Source organism: Mauremys mutica, chromosome 5, assembly GCF_020497125.1.
Source record: "Mauremys mutica isolate MM-2020 ecotype Southern chromosome 5, ASM2049712v1, whole genome shotgun sequence".
Taxonomy (NCBI): domain Eukaryota; kingdom Metazoa; phylum Chordata; order Testudines; family Geoemydidae; genus Mauremys; species Mauremys mutica.
The window spans coordinates 44,885,546-44,903,553 of record NC_059076.1 but is presented as its reverse complement, the minus strand read 5'-3'; the positions used below and the strand labels follow the sequence as shown (position 1 = coordinate 44,903,553).

The following is an 18,008-nucleotide window of genomic DNA, read 5'->3' as shown; positions in this document are numbered from 1 at the left end:
AAGACAATGTACAGTATTATATAAAAATATACAGAGTAGACCTGAGTTACAGAAATGGGGAGGGAGGGAATACTGATCTTCAAAAATACATTCAGTAGCTTAATATACAGAGTATGAATGACTTGTTTCAGTATTAATCAATACAATTATTGTGAAGGGAACATGACTAATGAGTAGCTCTCTTCTTTTTTCTCTTTTTGTTAAATGCTTTCTTACTTGAAGAATTTTCCTGTTTGGCAGTGGTGTGAGTTCTGTGAACAAACAACATTTTAACCTAAAATCAGGCAGCATAATAAAAGACTGAGCGGCTAGACTGATGTTCCCTGGAAGTCAAGCCCCAAGTCACAGGTTTTCAAGATCTCAGCTCTGTACATGACCAACCCAATCATGTTTTACTTGTAACAGGGTTTAAAGAAAACTAAGGGAAATTCTCATCTAAACGGTAAATAACCTCAACAACACAAATCCACATATAACAGACTACCTTTCTAGATACCATAACTTCTATTAGCATTGAGTTGCATGGTTCTTATAAAGAAGGAAATAAATGTGTTAAAAATGATACAAGCTCCTGTTGCATTAGTAGAGCTGGGAAATGTGGACTCTATCCTATTCACTGGGCAGAACCCACTGCAGTACACCTGAGGAGTAGGGTAGGTGGTTCTAATCCACCCTTTTGCTAACCCAGGGTAACAGAACATCCAAATATCTGATTTAAATTGCACCAGCTAGAGCAGTCCCGTAGGCACTGCTTTATCAGGCATTGATTAGCCCAAACACTGCATGCTTTGGCCTCAATCCATATACAGAAGAAAGTATGGGTGGCATAGAGTTGAACCTGCTGATTCAGGGCGAGACTGAATAAAGACAGTGTGTACAATAACTAGCACAATGGGCTGCTGGTTCATGACAAGGACTCATAGGCACTACAATAATACAAAAAATTATACTACCCCTAGATTTCCCCAACATTAAGAGAATCCTTGGCTGCTCCCTTAGGCAGTGCAAAGAACTCAGAATAGGCTGAGGATCTGGCACCATTATCTGAGTGCTTATTTTGAGGAACATTTTCCTTGTCTCAACACGGTATGCTGTTTTAAAGATTCCCCCCCCCTTAACTATATAGTTGTGGTTACCGTGTTTTCTTGTGTGTCTCCTCTGGTTCCAGAATGACGACTTCCTCCTCTTCACTGTCAGACAGTATAATTGTGTCATCATCTTACAAAGAAACAAGAGAAAGCTGTTATTTATATTACCGTAGAACCTGAGTGTTGTTTTGTACATCACATTTCTTTGAGTATAAGTATTACTACACACCTAGAGACATTTTAAAGCAGGGGGACATGTTTTTGCAACTCTAGTGTGCAACTTACTCAAGGGCCAAAATCACCCTTTGAGCACAATAACTTTAAAACTGATACTTTATTTTAGCTGTTATAAACCAAACACTTTTATAAAAGATTGGCTGAGTTTGGTTTAATATCCTGCTGCCTCTGTCACATCTCTCAACAGTAGGTATAGGACAGAGCACCAAGACCATTCTCATCTTGTCTGGTATTTTGTTTTGATTAGATACTGCCATAATGGCAACAGGCACAAAACAAAGCAGTTCTTTCCCCAAAAGCACCTTTTTTGTTACCCTCTGGTCCCTACTAATTCCTCAGTGTAGGGTTTCCCTCTTGTAAAAACTCCCCCCTCTACTCCCAGCATATCTTTCTGGGGTTGGATATTTAAATTTGGCAGATTTAAGCCATAACAGCTCTAAAGTCATTTTGCAGATGGCGGCTGCATCTTCCTGCTGGCAAATACCTGTGTTTTCCCTTTCTAACTGCTTAGGAGAGGACACAGCTTCAAATACACCAGAATACACGAACAGTGTGTTCAATAACATTACATTTAAAGCAGATACTAACCCTTCTTAGTTTTGCTCACAATATTTATCTCTTCCGTTTCCATTTTCTGACCTCCTGAGGTGGTAGCATCATCACTGTTACCTTCCTCTTCCTCCTCTCTCTCAGATTCTTCAAAGTCTCCCCAGGAGTTCTCTAGTCCCTCCCCAATTTGGGCCGTCCCAGGCATCCGTATTATTGGTTTGGCAATGCTGAGCTAATTAAGAAAAATCCAGGAATTGCCAGAATTCTTATTTGTACTCATTGTACAGTTTGTTGAACTAGATACATTATTTGGAAAGCTTAAGTACCAACATACATACATAATCTGTGGTGAGTACCAAGGGCTAAGCACATGATGTGAAGAAATTCATCTGAGCAAAATGGAAGTCAATGTTCTCTTGAATGGCTGACAAAGTAAAAATGCCTAACATATGCACAATGAATGAGACACCTGATCTCTTTCACATCACAGCCCAACATTGCCATGCAGAAGATAGCTGGGTTCATCTTTTGCTGCCTGTACTGCAGAACTCGTCTCGCCTACAAGGGCCCCACACTGCCGTTCAGTGATTAATAACGCCACATGGAGCTGCACTGAACCCTCCTTAGCTGAAGGATTCAGAGGCATTAGGGGAGTAATAGAAAAGGGAGGTAGAGAAAGAGTCTGGTGGAAAACCCACACACTGCTGATCAACAGGCTATACTATGAATTCACTTTTTATAAATAAAACAAGATCTAGATGATCATAATGTAGTTTTATAGCCTTCAAAGAAATGAGAAACTCAAGATGTATTGGGTGATTCAGAAAGCTTTAACTGAGATATCACTGTCTTCTCATGAAAGTGATATAGTAGAAAAGATACACATCTGAAGGAGGGTCAGCCTTGGTGATGATTTCTTCAGCTTGCTCTTCCACATCATTAGTATCAACAGGAGCTCTTTCCATTTTAAAGGCAGAGATCTTTTGATTTGGTATAGACTCTGCAAAGCCAAACTTTCCACCTTCTTTCCTATTTATTAAATAAATACAAAAATTGTATTTCAAGACATTTCACATTTTAAAAAGTCAAGTTAAAGAGTTCAGCTATATACAGAGATGTGATTTACAACAGCAACACTAAAAAAACAGGTTAGCTGTTTAAACTGTTAAGTCAGTAGTTCTTAAACTTTTGTACTGGTGCCCCCTTTCACATAGCAGGCCTTTGAGTGTGACCCCCCTTATAAATTAAAAACACTTTTAAATATATTTAACATCATTATAAATGCTGTAGGCAAAGCAGGGTCTGGGGGAGGGGCTGACAGTTCACGACTCCCCTCCCTCCCACCCCATGTAATAACTTTGTGACCCAAGGGGTCCCGACCCCCAGTTTGAGAATCCCTGTGTTAAATGATATACAGCAAATTTGTTCCTGATTCAGGAGATCAGGGACAGAATCTTTGAACTGAGAAGGCCAAGTTTTCCCTAGTTGTGGTCTCAGTCACCTGAGAACAGCAATCCTTTTTTGAATGTGGCTGTTTTATTAGTATCATGCCACCTTCTTTAGACAGGTAAGCTTTTCTTTTTTCAACCTTATTCTCTCCCCTCCTCCCCAAGGTAGTCGTTTTGCATCACGCAGCGAATACTGTTGGCTTGAGTGTGTCAATACAATTATCTCTTCACAGAAAACATAACTATTAGTTGAGTATGACTATAACACCACTTATTGAAGACCATCAGTTGCAAAGCTTCTGTTTCAGAGACTCCTCTCACAGGAAAACAGTACCAGAATAATCTGACCCCACAAAAGGTTAGTATTAACTTCCACCACATTGCATTTTAACAACCTCACCTAACTTTCCGGTCATTTTCCAAGGCCTTTTGAATTAGTTCTGTGATCTCTGCTACTTTAACACCAGTTATTTTACTGCATCTCAGAACCTGTTTGTAGTGAATAATAGTTTATTATCATGCAATTAAAATAAACATGACTTTGTACTTAAATAAAGTGAAAACATGTACTTTTTTTTGTACTGCTATATCAGGGGTGGCCAACCTGAGATGGAGCCAGAATTTACCAATGTACATTGCCAAAGAGCCACAGTAATATGTCAGCAGCCCCCCCATCAGCTTCCCCCCACTTGCCTCCCCCTTCCTCCCAATCAGCTGTTTCGTGGCAGGCAGGCAGGCTTTTTCTTTTTTTGGGGGTGGGGGGGCGGGCAGAGAAGGTGCAAGGACATGGCAGGCTCAGGGGAGGGAGTGGAATGGGGGCAGGGCCTGTGGCAGAGCCAGGGGTTGAGCAGTGAGCACCCCTGGCATATTGGAAAGTTGGCACCTGTAGCTCCAAGCCCGGAGTCCGCGCCTATACAAGGAGCCGCATATTAACTTCTGAGGAAGCCACAGGCTGGCCACCCCCATGCTAGATGCTAATGCCCCATGAATGATGTCTCAGTCGGGAAGTTCAAATGGAAACTTTCCCACAAACCTTTAGCTTAGAACTTGTTTGATAGAGGAAATATCCTTTATGCATAGTTAGTACTGTTTAACCTGAGTGTCTGTCAGTATGTTATATACTGTATGCCCAGATCTATACTGAAACTACCAAATGTATTGATAATTACAAAAAGAGCTATGTGCCATCTTAAAAATGCAAAAGACTTCCAATATTATTACCGGCCTTAAGAAAAAAAGTTTAGTTTCATTTCAGTTCAAAGTGACAAATGTTTCAAGACTAGCTGCTACACAAATACCAACTGAGGAGCATTGGAATCTGGCAGCAGTAAGTTATTTGTTATAGTCAAGAAGTAAGTTTATTTTCAGAAAGACTTATAAAAAACACTTAGAAATGTTAAAAGATTGCTCTCATACGCTGTACTTCTTGAAATTTAAGGTAATTGGGAGAGCAAACATTTGATGTTTAGACCATCCCCACAAGGTACTGTCATATTTATATTTCCTATGGAATCAAACAGAGATACCGTTCTTTTCGCATACCAAAACACTAGATGCCTTAAATATTACAATACATCAAGAAGTTTATATCAGAGAAAATGACTAGTCAAAGAAAATGCCATTTACCTGATCTTTTAACAGCATAATCCCTCCACTGGACTGGATAGTACAAATCTCACGATGTTTATTCATGGCAATTACTAGGAGGCCATCCATTACACGTTCCTCTCGTTCACTGGGATCCACCAACAAATAGGTCCTGAAACCATTGTAGAGTAGGACACAATAGTTAAGGATAAACTGCTTGCCTGAAACCTTAAGGGCAGAAGACAAATTACACAAACAAGCTTCATGGTTTTTGGGATGAATATACCTAAAGAGACTGGTTTCAGAAGTGTACATTTCTAAGAAAAGTCTATGGAAATTTCATGTTACACCAAGCAGCATGAAGAAGAACACCTGAAGGACGATCCATCACTCTCACAGATCTTGGGAGACAGGCCAGTCCTTGCTTACAGGCAGCCCCCAAACCTGAAGCAAATACTCACCAGCAACCACACAACAAAAACACTAACCCAGGAACCTATCCTTGCAACAAAGCCCGTTGCCAACTCTGTCCACATATCTATTCAGGAGATACCATCATAGGACCTAATCACATCAGCCACACTATCAGAGGCTTGTTCACCTGCACATCTACCAATGTGCCAGCAATGCCCCTCTGCCATGTACATTGGCCAAACCGGACAGTCTCTACATAAAAGAATAAATGGACACAAATCAGACGTCAAGAATTATAACATTCAAAAACCAGTTGGAGAACACTTCAACCTCCCTGGCCACTTGATTACAGACCTAAAAGTCGCAGTATTACAACAAAAAAAACTTCAAAAACAGACTCCAACGAGAGACTGCTGAATTGGAATTAATTTGCAAATTGGACACCATTCAAATTATGTTTGAATAAAGACTGGGAGTGGATGGGCCATTACACAAAGTAAAACTATTTCCCCATGCTTATCTTCCTCCCCCCTACAGTTCCTTATATCTCCTTGTCAAGTGCTGGAAACGGGCCATTCTTATTACCAGTACAAATAGTTATTTTTCTCTCCTGCTGACAACAGCTCACCTTAACTGATCGCTCTCCTTATAATGTGTTTGGTAACACCGAGGGGGGGGGGCGGGGGGAGGGAGAGAGAGAGAGAGAGTGTGTGCGCGCGTTTTCCACTACATGCATCCAATGAAGTGAGCTGTAGCCCATGAAAGCTTATGCTACAATAAATTTGTTAGTCTCTAAGGTGCCACAAGTACTCCTATTCCACCACTTCTTCACACCTTCTCATTTCAGATAAAGCTAGTTCATTAGTGCATTTTGTTAACAGGGCTATTTATGGAAACTTATGTTTTTATTCCAGTTCTGCAGAAACTGGTAGATGATTTAAGTCAGTGCCATAACAGAAACTTACCCTTGCTGGAAGAAGGCAAAACTGACACAGATAGGCATGTGATGGATACTCAAAGGGACAGGATCACGTTCCTCAGGGGTATACTAAAAATATAAACAGTCAAGGTGGCAATTTGTTTCTTATAAATTATATATGGAATTTGGTAAGTAAGTACTAAAGAAATTAGGTATTTCAGAAAGATAAAAAGTAAGAAAAGCCTAGTCATCTAAAAATTCAGTAAGACTTGATTCTCTCTCTTTTCAAAATGTTATTTCCTATTAATATTACCCATCTAGATAACTATACTGCACCCATTTTTGTGCCATTTGAGCCCTTCCAGTTTGGCTGAGAAGTACAAAAATGTGCTATAAAATGTCATCCTAATTTAATTTTTTAATGTTTACAGTCTCAAATTGAAAATCGATAACTGTATACTATACATATTGATAAAAACCAATGTATCTATTCCTATCCCTTGATATTTTAAGTAGCTCTACCTCTAAGACTTAAATTGTCTCTATTGACAGAGATCCATTTTATATAGAGCAGCAATCATCAATGAAATTTTAATTTCAATAATCCCACCACTTTCACCTCATGCTACTCACCAAAGTTACTTCCTCTCCTTGCACAGATACATCTGGTCTACGGAAGTGACACAAAGCCACTATTGCTGCTATACTTGCAGCATCAATAATGTTTCCATCATGATTCAACAAATGCAGGTCCACACGAATTTGCCACACCTGAGGCGGGGAAAAAACCAACATGAAAATTCACTAAACTGTAATACTGGTAATTTGTCTGGATTTTCCAACATCTTTTCAAAATAACTTTTTACTATTCATGTTGAATGTACGTATAATTCAGTTCTTGATCATCAAAAATTACTATGACGAAAACTGAATAAATCTAAACAGAAACAGTATCTATTTTCAACACTATTAATTTATGATAAAGAAAATAAAATTGAAGTATGATTTCAGCCCCGATCCTGTAAACCAGGGATTCTCAAACTTCATTGCACTGTGATCCCCTTCTGACCCCAGGAGAGGGGACTGAAGCCTGAACCCCACCACCCCAGGTGGTGGGGCCAATGCCAAAGCCCCAGCCCCACTGCCATGGGCGAGGAAGCTAAAGGGCTTGAGCCCCAGGCAGGAGGTCTGTAACCTGAGCCTCACTTCACAGGGCTGAAGCCCTCAGGCTTCGGCCCCGGGTGGTGGGGCTCAAGTTTCAGCTTTGGCCCTGGGAAGTAGGGCTCGAGCTTCAGCTCTGGCCCCAGATCCCAACAAGTCTAAGTCAGCCCTGGTGACCTCATTAAAAATGGGGTCGTGACCCACTTTGGGGTCCCGACCCACAGTTTGAGAACCGCCACTGTAAACATTCATGCATATGATTAGCTTTAGGCATGTACATAGCCCACTGACTTTAAAGGGACTATGCACAATCTTAAAGTTAAACATATCTATGTTTGCACAGCTGGAACCTTAGTCTTTTAAAATAAAATCAGGATTACTGGTCCTCAAAGACAGACTGACCTCTACATGCGACATATTAATCCCCTAGTATTAAAGACCTTTTGATTTCATAGCATTTTCCACACCTTTACACCAGCAACAACACAGAGAGATTCAGTGTCTATACATTTTGAGTTTCTTAGGCATCTTTCTAGTAGTCGATTCAGTTTCACCAAAAGCTCAGGTTGCCTGGAAAAAAACAAGAGATTGGGTACATTTTAGTTGTGAGTTATTAATATGTCTGACAACTATGATACTGAATAGCTTTCCTTATACAGACGCTCCCCAGGTTACGCAAGTCCCGATTTACCCAAATTTGGACTTACAGGAAAAGTTCCATAAGCCAGAAATAGGATTTCCAAGTTGCGAAAATTTTTGCGTAACCTATGGGTATACGTTTCCAATTTACATGAAATTAGAGTTATGCAAGGCTTTCCAGAACGGAATGACTGCGTAAGTCGGGGGGCATCTGTACCATCCTTGCTAATAGTCACTGAAGAGACATACCTGCCAGGCTCAAAAGCTGGTGCGGCCATTGGGGAGAGCTCAAGATTAAAGAAAAGTATACCCTCTGTAGCTCGATTTAGCTTTGGGGAAACAAGTTCACATGAAACCTGTCCAAGGACTCTGCAAAAGAAACCCCCCACAAACCCCCCAAAAGACTTCAGTATGGGTGACAAAAAACAACTTTAACATTAAAAGCAACTTGCACTTGAATTTTACTGCACATCTCCAGTTTATTACAGCTTCTTCATATATAGGACTTGGTCATACAGATAAAATGCCAGTCACTAACAGGGATAAGCAGGATCTAGATGTTAGAACACAGGCCAGAAGTTCAAATTTTTGTGGTTTATTCCCAATTCTACTACTGTGGGAGCTCGAACAATTTACTTGTGTCTACTTCAGTTCCTTCAGCCTATAAAACAGAGATACCATCTACTTCAGGGGTCAGCAACCTTTCAGAAGTGGTGTGCTGAGTCTTCATTTATTCACTCTGATTTAAGGTTTCGCGTGCCAGTAATACATTTTAACATTTTTAGAAGTCTATAGTATATAACTATTGTTGTATGTAAAGGAAATAAGGTTTTTAAAAATGTTTTAAGAATTTTAATTTAAAATTCAATTAAAATGCCGAGCCCCCCGGACCAGTGGCCAGGACCTGAGCAGTGTGAGTGCCACTGAATATCAGCTCACACCCTGGCACGCATGCCATAGGTTGCCTACCCCAATCTACTTCATAAGGGTGTTGCGAGGCTTAATTTGAGATCCTTGGATGGGGGAATTAATGAATTGCCAACATCCAGGGTTAGGATATAAAGATCCGCTTATCTGTAGCTTTCCAATCTGTACCTATAAATACCTCAAGGGAGACCAACCTCTATTTGTTTTCCTCAGCGCCATCCCTTCCCCCCACTCATCGCTACCGCCCTCCTGCAGGCTGCTGCGGTTACTCCGCACTCCGCGTCCACGCGCGCAATGGGGCCGCCCCAGCAGGGACGCGCGTGAGCAGCGCGCGCTCCGGCGGGACGCGGCGGCAGTTGGGAGACAGACGAGCCGTTGACCGGGCGATCACGGGGGTCTCCCCGCGGTACCTGGTCCTCCCCAGCTCCACGATGCAGCAGCCGTAGTCGGCCCCGAAGGAGATTCGCACGTTCCTGTAGTCGTAGCTCTGCCGCCCGTCCAAGCGCTGCAAAGCCGAGAGCAGAGTCACTACCCGCGCGGGAGCCCGGCGACTCGGTGAGAGATGGGGGCTCGCCCGGACCCCGCCCGCGCTCCCATGGGAGGGGGCCTGGCCCGGGGGGGGGGTGTCCCGGTCTCGTACCTTCCTCTCCTCGATGGCGCGCAGCAGGAAGCGCCGCTCACAGTTGGACAGCGGCGTCTCCTTCATGCTGGCGGCGCCTCGCGATCTGGGGCCCTCTCCGCTCGCGCCCCTGAAACGTCATCAAGAGGCGTCGCTGTAGCCGGACAGTGCGCAGGCGCGGGCGTTGGACTCCTCCCGCCGCTGTGTTGTCGCTACCGGCGGGCGCGCGGGCGGGGCGCTGCCGGGCCCCTAGAGCCGGTGATCGGGGGCAGCGTCCCGGCTTCCGTGCCAGCGCCGGGAGCGTGGCGCCAACGGACATTCATAGTCTTCGTTCTACCTGCACAAAATCAAACACCCTTGTCCCGCCCCTCCTGCCTCCCCCGCTCCTCTGTCGCTCGCTCGCTCGCCCCACCCTCACTGGCTCCTTTTAACCGGGCTGGCTCAGGGAGTTCGGGTGCAGGCGCCGTCTGGGGGTGCGGGCTCAGGCGCTGGGCTGGGGCCAGAGATGAAGAGTTTAGGGTGCTGGTGGGTGGAGCCATGGGGTTCAGAGTATGGGAGGGGTTCTGGGCTAAGGCAGGGGTTGGGGTGCAGGGGCAATGAGCACTCTGGTGTGGGGATGAGGGATTTGGGGTGCAGCAACAGGAGGGGACTCAGGGCTGGGGATGAGGGGTTTGGAGTGTGGGAGAGGGCTCCAGGCTGGGGCCAGGGATTGGGGTGTAGGAGGGGGTCGGAGTGCAGGCTCTAGGCAGTAGCAGGATGTCCCTCCTCTGGTTCCTATGTGGAGGTGCAGCCAGGCAGCTCTGCGCGCTGCCCAGTCTGCAGGCACCAACCCTGCAGCTCCCATGAGCCACGGTTCCCAGCCAATGGTAGCTGCGGAACCAGCACTTGCAGCGGTGCCAGCATGCAGAACCCCCTGGCTGCCCCTAGGCATAGGAGCTGGAGGGGGGACGTGCTACTGTTTCCGGGAGCCAGGGCCAGCTCCAGGCACCAACTCAGCAAGCAGGTGCTTGGGGTGGCCAATGGGAAGGGGCGGCAGGTCGGGCAATTCGGCGGCGGGTCCCTCGGTCCCTCTTGGAGGGAAGGACCTGCCACCGAAGAAGAAAGCAGCGTGGTGGAGCTGCTGCCGATCACGATCGTGGCTTCCCCCCGCCGCTTGGGGTAGCGAAAACCCTAGAGCCAGCCCTTCCAGGAGCAGCGCAGGGCCTTCCTTAGCCCTGCTGTGTCACCGACTGGACTTTTTAACAGCTCGGTCAGCAGTGCTGACCAGAGCCGACAGGGTCCCTTTTCAACTGGGCTTTCTGGTTGAAAACTGGACACCTGGCAACCCTAAGTCTTCCTCGCCCTGCTGGTGTGCATCACAGGGGCTGTGCGGCCTGGCAGGGGTCGCGGTTCCCGGAGTGGTCTGCCTGGCAGAGAGGTTCCGGGCTGAACTTTGGGTACCTCATAGTAGTTCTGCTTTGCTCCTCTTCAGCCGCTTGCCCCAAAGCCTTCAGAGCAGGGGTTGAGGGTTTGGATGCAAGCTGCTGTGGTCTCCCTGCCATTTGAACCTGCGTTGACAGTGTAGCTTTGTCACAGTTAATGCCATTTTTTCATGTGGGATGTCCTAACAGGTGTGTAAATCCGAGCCATGTAAATACAGGCAGTCCTCAGACTTACGACACAATTGGTTCCTTACAATTGTGTCAAGTCGTAATGTCGTAACTCAGAACCGCAATCTACTCCATTGCGGGATCGAGCATCGTAAACTCGAAACCTATAGTCGTAAGTCGAATCGGTGTCAATGTAGAAGCGTCATAAGTGCCATTCATTGTAACTCGAACATCGTAAAGTCAAGGACTTCCTGTACCAGCAAAACCAATCAGCGGCATGAAACCAGCAAGCTCAGCCGCACGTTGTATAGGACTATGGTCACCAGAGCTCTCTGTTCAACACCATAGCCCAGAGTGAGCATCCTTACAGCACTTAGGACATGTCCCGTCCAGGGGTTTGATTAAGTGAAGTGACAGCTCTCATTACACATTTATCAGACCGGGCATGTCTATCAAATGTTAATATAGAAATAAACTTGGATAAGTGTGCTGGGTATTTTTGCATGTGAACATACTTTGTGTTGAATAAAAGGTAACCAAATATCTAGCGCTCTGTCTTCTGTCTATTTTGCTGGGTATGTATTTGGAGTGTGAATTTTCCCACAACTACCACCTATGGTTTTTGAGCCATTCCTCTACAGTTGGACTGTTTTTTCTTTTTTGTTCAATGAGAGGCTAGCTATAGCCAAGCAGCTACACGGAGCTGAGAGATTTAATTTTTTATTTCCTTTTGTGTGACCATTTCTTCCAAGAAGTTCCAGGAGAATTAGCAAAGAATCATTTGGTAATAAATATCCAACAATTTGTGATACTTGGTTATGGATTGCATCCCAATACTCTCTAATGACTGGACATTTGCATCATATATGCATAAAATCTCTTTCCCTACAATTTTTGCACCACTTATCCCCATTCAATGTATTTATATATTCTGTGGTTCGTGATTTGGGTTAAGGTCTGGATTATTTGCTATGGGTGTCATGGCAAGGCAAAATAACTTCTTTCTAGTTATATCCCAAACCCATAGAGTGGCCTTTGCAAAAGGATGTGTGTATGGTTTGGGCTGACTGGCTTGATTATATCATAGAATATTTGGAACAGCTACTCCATGCTGACTAATGGGTCTGTATAAAGTATCTGTGCTCACTCTAGGTCTTTTCTTATTCCATATAAATTCTGACAGCCTCTGTATTTGTGCTAGGGTTTTGTCTGGGATGATCACAGAAGGATTGAAACCAGAAAGATGTCCTTGGCAAAACTTTCATTTTGACTGAGACTGTTCTCAATCAAAAAATGGCATACTTTCTCCAGCACTCCAGATTTTTTTACATTTGCTGAAGTAGTGGATTGACATTTAAATCACAGAGCACTTATGTGTTGTTTGAGATTTGAATTCCCAGGTATCTTATAGGGTTTGCTGCTCATTTGTACCCAATATTTTTTCTGGAGGAGTGACTTTTCAGAGTCTGGTAAATTTATAGCTAGCATTTCATATTTGGCATATTTTCCTTTAAATCCAGATGCTTTCCCAAAGTCTTGGATTTCTTTAGAAACTAATTTTAGGGAAATACTTGATTTAGATAAATATTACATCATCTGTATATAAAGCTGTTTTCTGATGTGCTCCTGGAAGTTTTAGTCCTACGGTAGATTCATTGTCCCTTAGCCTCTGGGCAAAAAGTTCTAGGGCCAGTGCAAAAAGTAGAGAGAGAATGGACATCCCTGCCTAGTCCCTCTGTGTAGTTCAAATAGGAGATTTAACTCCATTACTTCATACTTTGTGTAAAGAGCAGTTTCCCATTTAAGGGACTGGGGACCAGTGTCCATATGGGGCAGGATTAGAAACAAAAAGTTTGCTATATTCTATCAGAGACTGCCTCTGCATCAAGTGATAAAATAAATTCACCTTTTTTTGGTCTGGCATTCTGGATGATTCCAAGTATTCTCCAAATATTATTGGACATCTGTCTATCCTTAATGAATCCAATTTGATCTGGATTTATATAAGCTGAGAGCATGGACTGCCATCAGCTCACTAGTTTTTTGCTAACATCTTTTTCATGATAAGGGCTGCAGGTTTGTCTTGGTGGGAAGCAATGTCATGGATACTGTGATTTTCCTGTTTGTCCATTATGTGTTTTTGTGTCCATGATTTTAATAAACGCACCTTGCAGCAGCAGCTCCTGCCCTGTGGAGCTGGGCATGGCTCCCTGCTCTGGGTGTTGCAACTTGGTGCACATGGTCACAATGCCACTTAGGTTTGGCCCAGCCACCCTGCCATCGTGATGGGGAGACAGCAGGGCAAAATATGAGTGAGTGGAGCTGTGACCCCATGGGCCAGCCCTGCGGGACAGGAGCCACTGCTGCGGGATGAGCGTGGGGCATGCTCTCTTCATCCCCCTTCTCCATCCCGAGCTCCCTTTATTTGTCAAAGAATTTTTTATTAAAAAAAAAATCACAAAATTTTACTAAATGTACTGTGACTGCTCTATAATTTTTTATTAAAAAATGCTGTGACAAATCTGCAGCCCTAATCATGGTTCAACAATGATACGGGCCTATGAGAGCTGCACAACAAGATAATGTCTTTTCCTACTTCAGGGAGAACAGCCACTGCAACTTCTTTCATGAGCTGTAGAAATACCTCTCCTAACCAAATAGCATTGATGGTGCCTCTCAAGGGACCCTCTTAAATACCTTGCAAAATTCAGCTGGGAAGCCATCAGGTCCTGGAGCTTTACCACTTTTCATACTTGCTACAGTCTCTAAGATTTCTTCTTCTATTATTTATCAGTTTTGTTTATCTTGGGCATTTCTGCTACCTCCAGATATTTTTGGATAACTTCAGAGCTTGGTGTATCTGAGATCCAGAGGTTTTTACAATAAACAGCAAAGATAATATGTATTTCATTAGGGTAAGAACACACCATTTTTTGCAGTGGAGACACCCGCAGTGCTGGCTGCCATCTCAGTGATGCTTGGAAATGGAAATGACAGTTTCAGAGATCTATGTTTTAAAAGATTTTGTTTATGATTTATCATATGTTTGTACAGCACCCACCACAAGGGGGCCCAGCCTAGGTATGGCCTCTTGGTACTACTGCACTATAAATAATGATACTTTAACTGTTGGCTGCACAACATCCAGCTGAAATTTGACCCTCTAGGGTTTACTCTGGGAGGCAACCATATGATTTTAAAAGGGAAATGTCAAGGGGAAGGATATAGATTCAGGATAAGCCATAGTACCCAGACCCTCTCCAGAAACAACATTAAATACATAACAATCAAAAGGAAAAATCAACTCAGTTGTAAACAAGTTGAGGTTGCCAGTGCCTGGAATAATTAGCCACCTCCCAGATAGTGCTAACCAGCTCTACCTCTTTCAAGTATAACCCTGCTCATCACCCACAAAATTGTCCATGGTCTCCTGAGCAACACTGTCCTATCCTGTCCAATAATACTGCTTTCCGTCTCAGGTTCCCTGTTCAAGTCTGTTTGTTTTCCCTTGCCTCTGACCTACAACAGTCCTGTGGAGAGAGGGTTAAACTTTAAAACAATTTTAAAGGTCAGCTAAATATCCAAAAATCTGAATGCTTTTTTAAAAGTTTAACAATCAATTTATATAGATCACACTCCATCTTGCAATGGTGGATTTAGACTATATTGGGCCAAGATCACCAAAACTGTAGCACTGCTTCCTCACATGAAAACCTTACATTTCTTTCTCCCCCACCCATGACCTCCGTTTAAGTCAGCAGTGTACTCATATGAATTGATTCAGAATCATATCGCTAGTTAGTACTATGGCATCTATCACCACAGAAATTGAGCATCCCACTAGTGTTTAGGGATTTATCTTCACAACCACTTGAGTTCAATGAAGTATTATTATTCTCATCTTTTACAGATAGGGAACTGGCGCACATAGGATAAGTAACTTGCCCGTGGTCACACACAAAGTCTGTGATCGAACAAGGAATTGAAGCCAGATCTCTTGAGTCCCAGGACTGTGACTTACTCATTTCCATGATTCCTTGCCTTTGCTTGCCCCCATTTTCTCAGGTCTTATAACCTAAAGTGGTGTGAACCAGGGTACATTTCTTCCCTTGATTTTGCCCCAGCAGAAATCAGATATGTGCTATTCTGTTTATTAATTTACTGTTGAATCAGGACCCAATCCATCTGCCAGGCCTGGATCCCAAGGATCCTCCCTCTAGCCCTCACCCTACTTACAGAAGTTCAGGATAATTTTCCCTCTCTGCTACTCCACATATCCCTTCTTCCACCTGACAATCTATTTCACTCTTCCTTCTACTAGAGCCCATTTCAATTCCCACTGATCACCTAGTCTGTTTCCATGATCCTTCTGCTGCTGTAACTCCTCTCTGCCTTTTAATATGGGGCTCAGCAGATCCAACTGATCCTCTCTTTAGCCCTGACCATATTTCTAGAAGCTCAAGGAAATCTTCCGTCCACCTACCGCACATAACTCTTCTACCAGTTGACAAGTTAGGTTTTGGTACATTGCTCACTGCAAATTTGCTGGTGCTCTAAAGCTTTCCCATTACTTGGGTCCAACAGTACATGACATGTATGTGTCTGACTGGAATCTGAAGAGCAATAAATCTTAGATGTTTTCCTGCTGTTTGTCACAAGTGTGAACTGTGTGATGTACATACTATGGCACAAACAAGAGAGAGAGCCACAGTGCTGTTGGTGATTTGTCTTAAAAGGTAGGAGTGGTAGAGAAGCCAAAATGTATGAATGTGGGTCAGGGATTGGTTGAGGAGGTTTGGGTAAAAAGCTGACTGGCATTTGAAAATCCAAATTGGGAGGGATTGGTGAAATTGTGACCAGTGATTTTGCCTTAACTGTTTTGCCCATTCCCAGTGTTGAGACATCCCAGAAATCTTTTGAGTTCTGCTTCCTCTGTACCTGACAGGAACAAAGCCCTATGTGCACACTTTTGCCCTGCTTTAAAATAAAGTTTATGGGAAATAAACACATTAGGAACATGAGAGAGATAAATGGTGCCACAGACTTGAAGGCAACACAAACACCCACAGGTAGGTGAAGAAAAGATATTTACTTTGCTTGAAAGTTTCACCCATGGGTGGAAACTCATTTCATACTTCCTGCTGCTTGCAAATAACTTTTATGTTTAGTTTATGATTTATGTTAGCGTTTATGGCTGCAATTTCACACCAACTCAGTCAAAAAAAATTAGTATTGCCATAATTAAATTGATCTTTCCCCATGCTGAATTGTTTGAAGTCACTTCATTATATGACATTTTAAACCTTGTTAACATATTTGAATACAGACTTTGAAATGTTTATTTTATTTCAGTCAGGGATTCAAAGATTCCTAATCCTAAAGCAAACTAAAAGTTATGTGTCCGATTCAAAAAAAATCGAATGGCTAGACAAACACAGGTTAGTGGTTTAGGATTGTCAGTCATTTCATTAATTCTGTTCAAAATATAATACAGTCAGGAAATAAAATACAAATGTTTAGGTTGAGTAGGTATTGAGGAGGGGGCAGAAGTTACCCTACTGTATAAGCAGCAAGATGATGTTAAGCAAGTACTTTCTCCTTCCAAATGAAACAGCAGGTGAAATGTTCTAAGCACAGTAACATAGTGATATGCAGTAGTTTAGTGCTTGATGCCTCTCCTGTCCTGTCACAAACATATGTTACCACTTAGAACAGAACTCTCCCAGGTTATATTAACAAATATGTGATTTAGAGGGTAGTCTTCCCGCTGAAGATCTTATCTTGTGCTCTTTAGTTAGACAAAACTACTCCTTGATGGTTTATTTTTTATTGCAATTGGAGTTATCTTCAGTAAAGACAGAGGGTAAAATAGTGGTCCCATTGAAGTGAATCGCAAAACTCCCATTGACGTTAATGGGGCCAGGATTTCACCTACAAGTACAATATTAGGCCCTGAGACAAAAAAGGAACCAAAACCAGGGAATGATGCTAGGTGCCATTATGCTGCTGATGGTGCCATTTTTGGATAAGATGAAAAATTCAGGTAGTGACCACCTGTGGTCATTAAAGATCCTATGGTATTTTTTTATAAGAATAGATCCAACAACAGTGGAGCTAGTTTACCTCAATACTATTATACGGAGCTGGATAATTAATAATTGGCTAGTCTTCTTATCTATTTTTGAAAGTATCACAAACAATGTAATATTTTGGGCTTAATATGCCTGTCTTTTTATGTGTATTAACACAAAATATATTAAAATAATCATTTAGATTTTGAAAAATCAACATAAAGACTGACACTATTTTATAAATTGGGGTAAAATGTTAATATAAACTGAAATCCCAGATTTGAACACACTTGAACTTAATTTTTGACATAAATGTAAACTTTGCTGCTTGGATGCTTTTCAAATTTAAACATTTTATATTTGCTAAGTATTATTCTGAGGATTACAGTCTCCTCTCACTTATACTGATGTAACCTGATTGCTCCATTGAGGTCAGTAGATCTTGCTTGTGTAGCTAGGAATAGAATTTGGCCTTGAGAATGAGAAGAAGCATATCTCATAATATGGAAAGTGTGAATGATATTTGAGAATAAGGTTTTTAATTAACTAATAGTAGCCTTTTTAAAGCCACGTGGCTGGTAGCCCTAATGGTGAAAAGTGTCAGTTTCCTTTGAACAAAATTGATTGTAAAGTGGGGGGAAAACCTATTTAGCTAGTACACTTCCTGTAATTCAGTTGTGAGCAGTTCACATTTATGATATTACAAATTATTTGATCTACTCAGAATATGAGTCTATATTTTTCAGCATAGAGTTAATTG

At 42.7% G+C, this 18,008-nt stretch overlaps 1 protein-coding gene and 1 long non-coding RNA gene across 4 annotated transcripts in view; one reads left to right on the top strand and one right to left on the bottom strand.

The window, feature by feature from the left end:
• EXOSC9 (exosome component 9) lies at nt 1–9,769 on the bottom strand. 2 transcript variants are annotated; one of them, XM_045018226.1, is made up of 12 exons: nt 9,610–9,769; nt 9,380–9,474; nt 8,292–8,411; nt 7,871–7,973; nt 6,876–7,013; nt 6,289–6,371; nt 4,949–5,081; nt 3,723–3,811; nt 2,757–2,903; nt 1,914–2,101; nt 1,137–1,218; nt 1–251 (listed from the first exon to the last, which is right to left on the bottom strand). In XM_045018226.1, exons 1-12 carry the CDS (start codon nt 9,673–9,675, stop codon nt 167–169), a joined length of 1,329 nt encoding a protein of 442 aa, XP_044874161.1. In that variant the 5' UTR covers nt 9,676–9,769; the 3' UTR covers nt 1–166. The 2 variants fall into 2 exon arrangements, with proteins under 2 accessions (XP_044874161.1, XP_044874162.1); XM_045018227.1 differs by lacking the exons at nt 9,380–9,474; nt 9,610–9,769 and adding an exon at nt 9,164–9,184.
• LOC123371066 overlaps nt 9,331–18,008 on the top strand; it is a 31,032-nt gene continuing 22,354 nt past the window's right edge. For both annotated transcript variants that reach the window (XR_006579695.1, XR_006579694.1), the window contains exon 1: nt 9,331–9,524. This is a non-coding gene — a long non-coding RNA (uncharacterized LOC123371066). The remainder of the gene's footprint in view (nt 9,525–18,008) is intronic.

What these genes read in the sequence shown, in the direction of transcription:
- EXOSC9 (XM_045018226.1), bottom strand. Translation starts at nt 9,675, where the DNA reads ATGAAGGAGACGCCGCTGTCCAACTGTGAGCGGCGCTTCCTGCTGCGC. An exon ending in CCAGCTTTTGAGCCTGGCAG is followed by an intron (nt 7,974 to 8,291) that starts GTATGTCTCTTC and finishes GTTTTTTTCCAG; the next exon opens with GCAACCTGAGCTTTTGGTGA. An exon ending in TTATGCTGTTAAAAGATCAG is followed by an intron (nt 3,812 to 4,948) that starts GTAAATGGCATT and finishes CACTACAAACAG; the next exon opens with GTTCTGAGATGCAGTAAAAT.